Here is a 15,052-nt window from a genome sequence, read left to right on the forward strand (position 1 = left end):
TGACAGGTCAAGTTTAGAAAAATACTGGCCTCCAGCAAGTTTAGTGAACAATTCTTCAGGTCAAGGCATAGGGTAAGTGTCAATAAGTCATTGAGCATTTACAGTGGCCTTGAAATTGCCACAGAGATGAATATCACCATTTGGCTTAGCAATGACGACGACAGGAGAGGACCACTCACTGGAAGTGACAGGAAGCAAGACCCCTGAAGCAGTGAGATGATCCAGCTCCCGTTTGACCTGATCACGAAGGGCCACAGGAATGGGCCGAGCCCGAAAAAACTTAGGCCGAACAGTGGGTTTGAGAGTGATATGAGCTTCAAAGTCATTTTCACGGCCTAACCCAGGAGAAAAAAGGGACGAAAATGTCGTCGACAAGGAATCCAATGTGCTTTGCACGTGTGGGTTCGTATCCCATCCTCGTCGCCAATTGTTTTAACTTCAAGTTGAACAAATATATTTCAAGGACGACACAATACATGAAAGTCACAGATCAAGTAAACAGAGTAAGACGTGTGTCACTCTAACGGTCATATCATAACTGAGTCCGAGTCTAGCGGCCGCTGGCTAGCTGGCCGCTTAGGTGGCGCTGCTGCTGCATGGCTGGCAGACAACACCGCATGTAGAGGACGCGCGTAACTGCGCGGCAGCACTTTGAAAGATCAGCGAGTCACAAAAGTTGGATTCTAGGCGACTGGAAAATCTGGCCCGGTCAGATGAGTCCTGATTTCAGATGGTAAGAGCTGATGGTAAGATTTGAGTGTGGCACACACCCCATGAAGCCATGGACCCAGGTTGTCAACAAGGCATTGTGCAAGCTGGTAGTGGCTCGATAATGGTGTGGGCTGAGTTTACACGGAATGTATTGTGTCCTCTGGTCCAACTGAACTGATCATTGACTGGAAATGGTTATGCTCGGCTACTTGGAGACCATATGCGGCCATTAATGGACTTCAAGTCCCAAAATGTGTCATCTGGGCACTATCATTCACAATTGATTTGAAGAACATTCTGGACAATTCAAACAAATGATTTGGCCACCCACATTACCGACATGAATACCATAGTACATTTAAGGGACATAAACAAGAAGTCAGTTCGTGAACAAGATCCGGCAATGGCAACACTTTCGCAATTAGGGACAGCTATAAAGGCAGCACAGCTCAATATTTCTGCAGGGGACTTCCACTAACTTTCTGAGTCCATGCCACATCAAACTGCTGAATTATGTTAGGCAAAAGAAGGTCCAAAACAATATTGGGAGGCATCCCATGACTTTTGCCGCCTCACTGAACGTAGTTTGTCTAATGACTTGGAATGAATATTGGGGTGATTCTTTAAACAAAACTATGGCTAATATTCTCTCTCATCTTTGTCCAAATGAGCTAGTGCTCTGACTGTATTAGCTTCATAATGAATATGACATATATCTCTAACCAACCTCTTTCCTTAGTGGACAGTAGTTAAGAAAATGTGAAAGTAAGTTTCCAGAAAAGTAGGAATTTCCATCAACTTCCTGAAGACACTTACACAATTATAAACATTAAAATTTATAGTGTCTATGAAATACTGATAAAACACATGACAAGGAACATCAAGAAAACAAAAATCAAATTACCTTGCAAATGCTGCCTAGTGATGGCTGCCACAATTTCTGAACACAAAAGTTCAGCTATTTCTTCATCAGTAGATCCAGCACAACATACAAGATCATTCACAACTACTAATTTATTTATAGTGTCATTTTCAACAGCAGTTCTGATTAGCGATAGTGGATCTTCCAAACTAATTACATGCTGAAACAAAAGTATTTGAATCTCTTAGATTACAGAAGCTGCTATGGAGTTCCTTTAATTTAGTACTATACAATCAACATTTGAAAAGCCCATTTAGATATTTAACTATGTTTCATTTATTAAGGGATGTAAAAAGATATTTTGTCTGTGATATACCAATGCTCTTAAAAGCAGACATATGCGTTAACTTATAAATACTTTTCAGTATTGTTGAGATGAATGGTAATGACATGATGGGCTGCACAATTATGGGAACCAAACCTGTCACATCAGAAAGTGATATGTGGTTGGTGTTCCTGCACTCTGGATAGAAAAGTTTAAGTTCATTCACTCAAATAAAAAATAGCTACTTTTTAGCATTTGAAATTACAATCTACTAACGAATAATCAAATGAGGAAGGTTACAGAAGCACATGTTCTATATTATGGAGTTACCCCTGCCTAATAATGAGAACTTGTCCAAAGACCTACTGTAGATAATAATTACTTTTCTGCAGATTAAATACATTAATTAATTTTGAAAAATTGAATATGTATGATTTATACAATTTTTCACCAATAATATAGCTGATACGTGAGGTCAGTTCAAAAAATTCCAGAACATTCGTAATTACACGCCAATGGTGTGTTGGAGCACAATGGGGTTGGCATTCCTCCTGCACATACCTGTGTTTAACGTGTAACTGGTAGAAGTTTCATCGTTGTATGTCTGTTACTTAATGTTCGGTGCCATACTGAGTAGAACATTGTGTCACACAGTTTGCAAATTTCAATATGGCAGAGTTAGAGGAGCAACACATCTACATTAAATTTTGCATGAAACTCAAGAAAATCTTTTACGGAGACACACCAAATGATGTATAAAGCCTAGGGTGATGAGTGCTTAAGCCTTACTTGGTGTTATGAATGGTTCACATGGTTTACAAATGGCTGGACAGAAGTTAAAGATGATCCTCATTCAGGAATCCCTTCGACGTCTACCGATGATGCTCATGCAAGGAACATCACTGAAATTGTGTGTGCCAATTGAAGACTGACGCTCCAAGAGATTGCAGAAGAATGTAGCATTTCAGTTGGATCATGTCATTAGATCCTGACACAGCATCTTGGAATGCATCGTGTTGCTGGCAAGTTCATTCCATGGCTCATGGGGTCATGACCATAAAGCCTTTCATCTCGTAACCTGTGAAGAACTTTTGCATCACACAAATGAGAACGAGATGTTCCTCAAGAAAAGCATAACTGGTGATGAGACATGGATCCATGGTTATGATGTTGAGATGAAGGTTCAGAGTTCATAATGGGTTGGGAAAGGTTTTCCAAGACAAAAGAAAAGCTCATCAGGTGAGGTCAAATGTCAAAACCATGCTGATAGTTTTCTGAAGGACTAATTCATCATGAATTCACACCACAGGAGCAAACTGTTAATCAATAGTACTACTAGAACATGTTGCAATGCCTGAGACAAAATACGAGAAGGAAATGGCCTGAAATGTGGTGAAACAATTCATGGCTCTTGCATCATAATAATGAACTGCACGTTCATCCCTGTTGGTGCATGACTATTGCACAAAAAAGGAAATCACTGTGCAGCTTCAACCTCTGTACTCTCCAGACCTGGCCCATATGGTCTCTTTTTTATTTCCAAAGCTGAAAATCCTGTTGAAAGGATGAAGATCTGCAGCAACAGTTGAGATAAAACAAAATTCACAGATGGCACTTTGCTCAATCTAGCAAGAGGTGTACCAAGACTGCTTCTGGAAGTGGGGAGTGGTGGGAGTGGGAGTGATGTATCAATTGTGGAGGAGAGCATTTCAAAAGATACAATGCACAATAAGTAAAAGGTAAGTGTATAAACCCCCCCCATGAACCATGGACCTTGCCGTTGGTGGGGAGGCTTGCGTGCCTCAGCGATACAGATAGCCGTACCGTAGGTACAACCACAACGGAGGGGTATCTGTTGAGAGGCCAGACAAACGTGTGGTTCCTGAAGAGGGGCAGCAGCCTTTTCAGTAGTTGCAAGGGCAACAGTCTGGATGATTGACTGATCTGGCCTTGTAACAATAACCAAAACAGCCTTGCTGTGCTGGTACTGCGAACGGCTGAAAGCAAGGGGAAACTACGGCCGTAATTTTTCCCGAGGGCATGCAGCTTTACTGTATGATTAAATGATGATGGCGTCCTCTTGGGTAAAATATTCCGGAGGTAAAATAGTCCCCCATTCGGATCTCCGGGCGGGGACTACTCAAGAGGATGTCGTTATCAGGAGAAAGAAAACTGGCGTTCTACGGATCGGAGCGTGGAATGTCAGATCCCTTAATCGGGCAGGTAGGTTAGAAAATTTAAAAAGGGAAATGGATAGGTTAAAGTTAGATATACTGGGAATTAGTGAAGTTCGGTGGCAGGAGGAACAAGACTTCTGGTCAGGTGACTACAGGGTTATAAACACAAAGTCAAATAGGGGTAATGCAGGAGTAGGTTTAATAATGAATAGGAAAATAGGAATTCGGGTAAGCTACTACAAACAGCATAGTGAACGCATTATTGTGGCCAAGATAGATACGAAGCCCACACCTACTACAGTAGTACAAGTTTATATGCCAACTAGCTCTGCAGATGACGAAGAAATTGAAGAAATGTATGATGAAATGAAAGAAATTATTCAGATAGTGAAGGGAGACGAAAATTTAATAGTCATGGGTGACTGGAATTCGAGTGTAGGAAAAGGGAGAGAAGGAAACGCAGTAGGTGAATATGGATTGGGGCTAAGAAATGAAAGAGGAAGCCGCCTGATAGAATTTTGCACAGAGCACAACTTAATCATAGCTAACACTTGGTTTAAGAATCATGAAAGAAGGTTGTATACATGGAAGAACCCTGGAGATACTAAAAGGTATCAGATAGATTATATAATGGTAAGACAGAGATTTAGGAACCAGGTTTTAAATTGTAAGACGTTTCCAGGGGCAGATGTGGACTCTGACCACAATCTATTGGTTATGACCTGTAGATTAAAACTGAAGAAACTGCAAAAAGGTGGGAATTTAAGGAGATGGGACCTGGATAAACTGAAAGAACCAGAGGTTGTACAGAGTTTCAGGGAGCGCATAAGGGAACAATTGAAAGGAATGGGGGAAAGAAATACACTAGAAGAAGAATGGGTAGCTCTGAGGGATGAAGTAGTGAAGGCAGCAGACGATCAAGTAGGTAAAAATAAGAGGGTTAGTAGAAAAAAACAAGGCCCCGGGAGTAGACAACATTCCATTGGAACTACTGATGGCCTTGGGAGAGCCAGTCCTCACAAAACTCTACCATCTGGTGAGCAAGATGTATGAAACAGGCGAAATACCCTCAGACTTCAAGAAGAATATAATAATTCCAATCCCAAAGAAAGCAGGCGTTGACAGATGTGAAAATTACCGAACAATCAGTTTAATAAGCCACAGCTGCAAAGTACTAACACGAATTCTTTACAGACGAATGGAAAAACTAGTAGAAGCTGACCTCGGGGAAGATCAGTTTGGATTCCGTAGAAATACTGGAACACGTGAGGCAATACTGACCTTACGACTTACCTTAGAAGAAAGATTAAGGAAAGGCAAACCTACGTTTCTAGCATTTGTAGACTTAGAGAAAGCTTTTGACAATGTTGACTGGAATACTCTCTTTCAAATTCTAAAGGTGGCAGGGGTAAAGTACAGGGAGCGAAAGGCTATTTACAACTTGTACAGAAACCAGATGGCAGTTATAAGAGTCGAGGGGCATGAAAGGGAAGCAGTGGTTGGGAAGGGAGTAAGACAGGGTTGTAGCCTCTCCCCGATGTTATTCAATCTCTATATTGAGCAAGCAGTAAAGGAAACAAAAGAAAAATTTGGAGTAGGTATTAAAATCCATGGAGAAGAAATAAAAACTTTGAGGTTCGCCGATGACATTGTAATTCTGTCAGAGACAGCAAAGGACTTGGAAGAGCAGTTGAACGGAATGGATGGTGTCTTGAAGGGAGGATATAAGATGAACATCAACAAAAGCAAAACGAGGATAATGGAATGTAGTCGAGTTAAGTCGGGAGATGCTGAGGGTATTAGATTAGGAAATGAGACACTTAAAGTAGTAAAGGAGTTTTGCTATTTGGGGAGCAAAATAACTGATGATGGACGAAGTAGAGAGGATATAAAAAGTAGACTGGCAATGGCAAGGAAAGCGTTTCTGAAGAAGAGAAATTTGTTAACATCGAGTATAGATTTAAGTGTCAGGAAGTCATTTCTGAAAGTATTTGTATGGAGTGTAGCCATGTATGGAAGTGAAACATGGACGGTAAATAGTTTGGACAAGAAGAGAATAGAAGCTTTTGAAATGTGGTGCTACAGAAGAATGCTGAAGATTAGATGGGTAGATCACATAACTAATGAGGAAGTATTGAATAGGATTGGGGAGAAGAGAAGTTTGTGGCACAACTTGACCAGAAGAAGGGATCGGTTGGTAGGACATGTTCTGAGGCATCAAGGGATCACCAATTTAGTATTTGAGGGCAGCGTGGAGGGTAAAAATCATAGGGGGAGACCAAGAGATGAATACACTAAGCAGATTCAGAAGGATGTAGGTTGCAGTAGGTACTGGGAGATGAAGAAGCTTGCACAGGATAGAGTAGCATGGAGAGCTGCATCAAACCAGTCTCAGGACTGAAGACCACAACAACAACAACAAGTGTATAAAAATGTTGTGGAGAAAGTTCTAGAATTTTTGGAACAGATCTCTTGTGTCTCTAAACTAAAGTGATCAGCATTTTCATTTATTCTCATTTTACTAGCTTCTTCCTTGACTGCACATTTTAATCTTTTTGTTTTTTCCTTATACACATCATTCACCATCAGCACCCTTCCCTTCCTAAATTGATCTAGATTCAAACTAGTATTCTGCAAGGAAGTAAGATTAATTTTTAACATCCCTTCAATGATGGAATCACTAGAAACAAAGTTCAATCTCAAAATGGATCAGCATTGGAAAGTAAATTGTCCATATCTTTTTCAAAGGAATTATACTGGTGTTTGCTTTAAGCAATTTAGGTAAACCATAAGAAAACTAAATCTGGGTGACCAGACAGAGATTTTAATGCTCCTCTCCCCGTATGTAAGTCCAAGTTCTTAATCACTGCATAATCTCACTATGAAGTACTGTTGTTGAGAAGAGTGCTTCAATCTCTTTCCAGTACTGAGGGAAAATATGATTTATGTTATAGAGCATATCATCTGAACATGGCAACACAGTCTTGGTGGAACCAGTTATCGTAATACAATAAATGCTTTACTAGTGATACTGGCATCTGAGCGTTGCACACTATTGTAGATCACCCCAAAACTGAAACAGTGTCAGGAATATACAAGGAAAAATGTGGGGTTATCCACAAGGTGAGTACAAAAAGAAATACATTACATTTTTGTTACATGATAAACCACAAAAATTTAAAGACTGTTAATTCAACTAAGTATCTGCTGGGAACTACAACTATGAAAAACTTGTATTGGAATGATCACTACACTAAGCCTGTCCATCTACTGCTAGAGTCTGGCTTTGCAGTATGATATCCTTCACAGATGTCATTAATGGAGGACATCAAAAAAGTCCAAAGAAGGGCACCTCATTTGTATTATGGTGAAACAGGATGTCATGGTTATGAAAGCAAGTTGGGATCGCAATCGTTAAAACAATGCATTTTTCATTGCAGCGAGATCTTCATGCGAAATTTCAATTATCAACTTTCTCCTTTGAATATGAAAACATTTTATTGCCATCAGCATGCTTAAGAGAAATCAGAGCAAATACAGAAAGACGCAAGTGTTTCATTTTTCTCATGCACTGTTAAAGAGCAGAAAGGTAGAGAAACAGTCTGAAGGTGATTTCAAGAAACCCTCTGCTTGCCACTTAAGTGTGAATTGCAGAGGAGTCATGTAGATGGAGATATACTACTCATTTCCACAATTCTCCACACAAAAATGTCTTCCCTTCATTTTTCTGTGAACTGATGTTATGTATAAGTCTTTGATACAATTCACATCATTTTGTAATGTAACATACATGTGTTTAACCAATGTGACTAGGTCCAGAGATACTTTGCTAAAAACACTGGCTAAGGTAATTGGTGGAATGCAAGCATGAAAATAAAAATATATGTATTCTGTTATTGTGTACAAATATGCAGGTGCAGCTGTTAGTTTACTCTAAACTGAAACAGCAATTCAAATTCACTGTATACACTTGTGAATGTTAAATTTATTTCGAAAAGTCTGCTACAAAGCACCAAGGCATCAGAGTTGGTTTACACAAAGTTGCAATAACTGATAGTGGAGTGGACATTCCTCAGCCCAGAAGATTCTTTTTCTTGATTGGCTCCATGAAACATCAAGAATGAATGAAAGTGTATTTCATTATCGAGAGCTGCCTGCAGTCTATTGACCACAGAGAAAAATGATACAGTGATGGCTACCAGCCCTCTGTTTGAATGACTCTACACCAAGGAGCAGCTGACATCCATTGTGGGAATACTTTTTAGTGGCCCATTATAAACGTCAACCAACAAGAAATTTTAATTAGATTTACATATTAGAACAGACACTGAGACTGACTTTAGATGCTTATGGTTACTTTTCACTGACAACAAAAGAAAAGAAATGATAGGGGCAGTGATGCAAGTACAACTGGTTCTCAACTGGGTATTGATTTCCAGAGTCTTCTGCAAGTGCATGATTGCTGGAGCCAACAGGAGCACATCAGCCAGCGGCATTAGATATATGTAAGAGATTAGGGTTTCTTCGATAACATGTTTATCACAACATTTATTCTGATGGTGAAGTTTAAATGCTAGTTATTGGCTTCCTGGAAATATTTGCAAATATCTGAATTTTGGAGAGCCACTTGGTCAATGTGTCATCATGGACCGTAGGATATGCAGTAGTACTGGGAAGTTGCTTCTGATGAGCTGCACATTGACCAATGTAGTGAGCAGCTGATTCTGTTGCCTAATATAAATCATGTACAGGTTCCCAAAGTATAATCTGAGGTGATATAATTAGTAACTTGGGATAGAATGCAGCTGTTGCAACAAGATAAGGATGTCATCAAATAAAACAAGAAAGAATATGTTTAATACACATACCAGATGATGGGTACGTCTCATATCAGCTTTTGATTTTACAGATTTATCAGAATTATTATTATTGTAAGTATAGTGATTAATATTTGGAAACTGGTATGGAAAATGTGCTACATGTAATTTTTTCACAAAGCACGTTTTTAATGCTGTTGTGTTCTTGATCATCTATAGCATGTCCCTAGACTTGTTCAAAATCATGGAGAATATGTTTGAACATTCATTACTAAATGGCACAGGTTCCTTGTGTCAAGCAGTGCTTCCCAATGGACTCCCAAGTGCCATGCTTTTTCCATTTAGCCTGAGATGGTTTGAAGATATAACATCCACATTTTTGGTGAGTGGCCACACCTTCCTGAGCTGCAATAAAGACTTTGCAATTATAGAGAAATGAAGAAACGTAAGCAGGCCTTTTGTCCTACAAGATGCACACAAAAATTGTTCAGACAGCTAAAGCTATGAACCCATTCCATATAATTCCAATGCAGACAACTGACTTCTTTGATTTTAAAGAAGCTGATGAAACATCATTGTCAGTGTAGGCACATAAAATCTCCAAATGCAATAAGATGAAAGTGTCTCATACCGATCCATCCCAAACAGCTATATAAACTTCTTACTCTGAAACATAAAAATGGAAAAATGTCAATGTATTCAAAAGAGGAAGGTCTATGGCAGATTCAAGGCATGTCTTACTTCATCTGACAGACCAGCCATGTTTACCAGCAGGAAAACAGAAAGGCCTGTTGAAGATGCTATTTCTTCCTCAACAGAACAGGGAGTTTTACAGTAAACTCTGCAACATTTGATTCCAGGAATGGAGTTGTGCATGAAACAAAATTCAAAACTGAGACACTCTTTTTTCATGAATGTAATATTGTTCTCCTCTTGTAAAAAAATTAAAAAGCAATGAGAACTAGTTTTTGTGGATTACAATCCCACTAGTTAAAGTATTACTGCTGTATTTCTCTACTTGTATTATCAAAATTAAAACATAGTGCCTCTGTATTAATGGCACTAGAAATTAAAGCTTCCCTATTAGCCCTTTGAACCAGTAAGTTTTCTGGTATGGCACTTAGAACATTCATAGTAAATTATTTATTTTCTAATTTGATTCATCATGTATTGCAGTGATGAGATGGGCAGCATAATTATGTGGTATCAGAATATTTTCTCAATTTCATGGATGCAGATAAGTTATGTAAGATAGTCTGGCATGACCTATAACAGACTGTCATGACCTCATTTCCACCAGTACCTACCTTACACATTTGAAGGTACACATAAGTTTCCCTTCACACTCTGCTGGTCTAGTACTCCTGGGAAAAAAAGAGTACAAAAGAGAACTGGCTTAGCCACATTCTACACGTTGTTTACAGAATGAATGTTCAATCTTTAGAAGTTGGATCACAAAGATGATATTTGTGTCTGTGGAGTTACAAAACTGCTGAAATCTCTAAAATTAAACAAAGGCTCAAGGCCCAATGGAATTGTTGTGTCACCCACCAAATGTACAGAACATCCCTTGTTCATCATTATTCCAATCTTGTTCCCAGCCCTGCACCCCATAGATGTTTGTAGTCAACCCATGTGCAAGACCTGTCCCATATAATCATGCACCATCTCCAACTGCTGTCCAGTTACAGGCAATTACTCCCTTATCACAGACAGGAACACACATCAAAGCAGCCATTTTATATATCAGCTACACTGCAGTTACTGTGCAACATACTATTTGGGCATAACAAGTAACCCACTGTCTAGTTGCTTGAATGGCCATTATCAGCTGCTTCACTATGCAAACCATTTGAATACTTCCAGCACTAATTTCTCTGAACTATGCTGGTGGAAATTGTTTCCCCAACATAACCCTGGACTCTCACAATCCCCCTAGCCTAAAACCTCCACTGCCTCACCAAATAATTCCCCTTTTCTCTTCTACCCACATCACTCCTTCCCTGTCCAGATTGTGTACTGTCTTCTACAGGGTTAGGAGTCATTGGTGCACTTGGACAAGTTGAGTAAGGTGACAAAATATTTGAAAAAGGTAATTAAAATGTGATAACACATTTTAAAAAGGTGTTTAAAAGATGACAAATTATTTCAATAAACAGATATGGCACAAATGAATTGTTTTCATTTTTGATAATCCCCTGCCAAAGGTACTGGCTAAGACAAAATTAAATTTCTCTATTATGATCCTGGATGGTGATGGCCATTTTTTCCTTCATATACATTTATTAACATATGCAGTTACATTGGTAATTTAGCATTGGCAATTCAATATTGGTAATCATAATTCACAAACAAAATCTACATCACATTTTTACAATTAATGGCATTCAACACTTCAATACTGGGCAAAGGTTAACAAAACACTTTTAGATTACTGTTTCTTAGGAATCATAGAAAAAAATGAGGTAATAATACTAAATTTTATTTTCTAATGATTTTTCTGAATGGTTTCCACCTCCCTTTGTTTCACTCTTTCTTCTACTTGCATGGTTTGTGCCCCCTCTATGATTTTTCTGACTTTAATTTTTTTTTTTCCGTGCTTTCTTCAGTTTAGCTGAAACTTGTGAGCAGCTGTCTCGTAGTTAATGGACCTTTTTTTATGTTATTCTTCTTTCTAATCTCCTTTTCAAAATGCCTTTGATTTTGTTTTGCTTTTTGCTTTTCTTTTAATTCAAGTTTTCTTCTCCTTCTGTATTCTTCCCTATAAGCAGTATAATTTGTATGTGTCCTGTTTGTTCCTAATTAGCTGTGAGTAAATGGGCACAGAAAGGAAACATCCCAAAACACCTCCCACAGTCAAAAAACTGTTTAAAAATCTCTGAGTCATTGTTGCTTTGTCTTTTCCTAATGTGTGCTTCAAAATGGAATATCTTTTCTCTATGTCCACATTTACATGGGGCAATGTAAGAGACACCTTAACAGGTTTTTGAATATTTGGATACTTTAAGTCTACAAATGACAAGTCTCTTTTTGAGATCTGCTGCTACCAGCAATTGTCAATAACTTTGTCATCCAAACCTGGGTCATCATCTTCAAACTATACAACCTTCCACTCCCACTCATGTAATAAGTAACCTTGTAGGATATTAAACAGCACCATTTTTGCAGCCTTTAAAATGTCACTGCAGCTTCTGCTCTTTATTCTTCCTTTGGAATCTATAAACCTAAAACTTTTCATTGGAACACTTGATATGCTTTCTTTTCCCTCAATGTTTGCCAGCTATGAAATAATGTGTTAGGGCTTTCTTTAGAAACCCCAACTTATCATATTCTTATTGTTTACTAATCTCTTCAGTTACTTGCCCACTAACAACTAGTTGGAAAAAAAAAAGGAAGCAGACTATCCAATATCAAAAGTTCACTACGAAGAACTCCAGAAATATTGTCAATTTTTCTCACAACAGAAACTTTAAAAACACAAGCTGAAAAGGTCTGAAGTATTTTTTTCATTTCTATATGCTTCTTGTTGCGTGAAATTACCAAATTAAGTTCTGCTTACATTAAAGGTTTTTTTAAAGCATTCACAATGGTATTATAGGATTTGGACTGAACAGTAGCAGAATTCTTTTGCAGAGGTATATGCTCAAGAAGGTCATACTGAATACCAGCCCACTGTTCCAAAATCCTGTTTGTTGAAGATCCTAAAGTAAGCCAGATCGTGGTCGTATGCCTCAAAAACTTGTGATGTGAAATGTTAAACTTAGATTGATTTCCTTCAAACTCTTTCCAGTGAAAGGGCCAATGTCAAAATAACATTAAATATTAACCAGAAATTTGGATGGTTCTTCACCTGAATACTCCAAAGCCTTTAAATAGTCATTAAGCACCATACAAATGTTGCAAGTTCTGATGTTTATAAGTTGTCTGCCTCAGGTGTACTGGGCATCACTATCTAAAACCCTAAACACTTTTTTATTGGCATTAGTTCAGCATACAGATTTATTTAGGGACAAGTTAGCTTCAGAAAGAGCTTCACATAATTACTGATGCAATTTTTCACCCTCTGCTTTGCTGATAAACAAAGTTCTTAGGTGACACTTACCTTCTGACCAAAGTGTAATGGTTGTTTGTAATTACATTTAGGGTGCAGTATCTTAATTGGAAAAAAGGAACCCTGGATCACTTTGTTGTCTGTGTGTCCAACTTTTCAAAACCATTTTTGTCAGGAATGGGCAGACATACCAAGTTGAAATTTGTGTCACACAACAAGAGCTATATTCCCTTGATGGTGCAAAAATTTTAAGCTTCTAAGTGAATCCAAACAAAAGCAAGAAGCAAGATTTCACACTATAATGAAAAGATTTTTTTAAAAATCAGATTGTCTGTGTGCCTATCCATCAGTTACGATCGCTTTTTTCTCTGGAACTGTTATAACACATCAAGTTGAAATTTGTGTCACAAACTGAGGTCTATGGTACCTTGGTGACAACATAAACATTAGCTTCTGAGTCAATGAAGACATCAAAAGATACAGCCATTTATATAAAATATTTTGACACTTGCAGAATCACTAATCAAAACCCACAGGATCTTTTCCTTTAGTCTAAAACCACGAACTTTCACAAGAAGCAAGGTTTCACTGTACATGCAAAGGAAAAGAGTCATAAAATTGTGGATTTATAATTATATCACATGAAAAAAATGTTTTGTAATTGTTATCTGACTGTCTGTCCATCCATCTGTTAAGGCCTTTTTTCCTCAGGAATGGACAGACGTATAAAGTTGAAATTTCTGTCACATACCAAAATATATAGTCTCTTGGAGGTGTAATAAATGCAAGCTTCTGAATCACCGCAGCCAAAAGATATGGCCATTTAAGTCACATATTTTGATACTGGCAAACTCATCAATTGAAATCTGTAGGACACTTCCCATTAGTATAGAATCATGAAATTTGGCAAGGAGCGAGGTTTCACAGTACAAGTAAAGTAAAAAAATCAGAAAACTACAAATTTGTAATTATATCACACAAAAAATGTTTCTTTTGTCATTTGTTATCCAAATTAAAACATTCTCAAAATTCTTGATATACCTGGGATCAATATCTTGCCAGTTCAATTTTGATATCAGGCAAAAATTGTCAAGGTTCTCAATTCCCAGCATGGATTATCTGTTTACATATGCAATTAATTTTGTACAGAACCCTCAGTGCATAAGTCCTATTCGCACCTGGCCAATTTTTACTTGTCTCTAACATTGGTAGTCTCATCTTCTGACATACGTTCACGGAAAAAGTGCCAGCTCATAATTTGTCAGGTATCTCATTTTCTTAGACAAAAGTGAAAAATGTTAAGGAACACTATCAGGGATCACCATCTTAGAACACTAAAATTATTATTTGATGAATCCACAGAGTAATTTGGAACCACTGATTTCAATGTCCAAATCAATTCCGGAGTGATGGAACTATACTTGGTACTTAACATCCATTTTGTTGGCATATGTACTGAATTTTATGGTTGTTTCTAAATGTAATTGATGAGTCTACATTTAACTTTGAAGTTACACTTATGTTTTGTTGAAAGTGAGAGATTAAAAACTGCCTGGAAGCTTGTTTGCCTCCAAATTAATACAGCAAGAACAAACACTGGAAAATAGTTCACTTTCACAAACATTCCCTTTTCAAACTATCAGTCTTTTCCAGACTCTCTTATAGCAATTTGCATTTTCCCACCTCAAAAAGTTTTTTTTCAATGGAACAGAATATGACAGAAGCTGTTTTATTACTACAGCAAAATTAGAATCTGGAACAAAAATAGAAGCAGTTGTAACAGAGGAAAATTTGACACCAACAATAGTCATACAAAATATTTAAAAAAATGCTCAAAAAATCAAAAACGAACAATCTACATCAATTTTCAGAACCCATCATCATTGGAGTATGTCAAAAAGTTAGATGAACCAACACAAATAAAGAAATATGGCAACAAAAGTAAATAATTTTTTTCTCCCTAAATGAGCAGAAACAGTTGAAAATGGAATAAAAATTCAAAAAGGTAACAATGTTGAAATCAGGTGACTAAAGGAAAGTTAACTGACTCCTCACCCAGCTTCTTGCACCACTCTTCCTGCCCCATTCCCATGTGGGCATCCTCTCTCT

At 37.8% G+C, this 15,052-nt stretch overlaps 1 protein-coding gene across 1 annotated transcript in view; it reads right to left on the reverse strand.

The window, feature by feature from the left end:
* Nucleotides 1–15,052, reverse strand: part of LOC126483618 (spatacsin) — a 410,710-nt gene that overhangs the window by 121,155 nt on the left and 274,503 nt on the right. Inside the window, exon 28 of the mRNA XM_050106663.1 lies at nt 1,616–1,793. Coding sequence (XP_049962620.1) covers nt 1,616–1,793 — 178 coding nt within the window. The remainder of the gene's footprint in view (nt 1–1,615; nt 1,794–15,052) is intronic.

This window comes from Schistocerca serialis, chromosome 6 (assembly GCF_023864345.2).
Source record: "Schistocerca serialis cubense isolate TAMUIC-IGC-003099 chromosome 6, iqSchSeri2.2, whole genome shotgun sequence".
NCBI classification, from domain to species: domain Eukaryota; kingdom Metazoa; phylum Arthropoda; class Insecta; order Orthoptera; family Acrididae; genus Schistocerca; species Schistocerca serialis.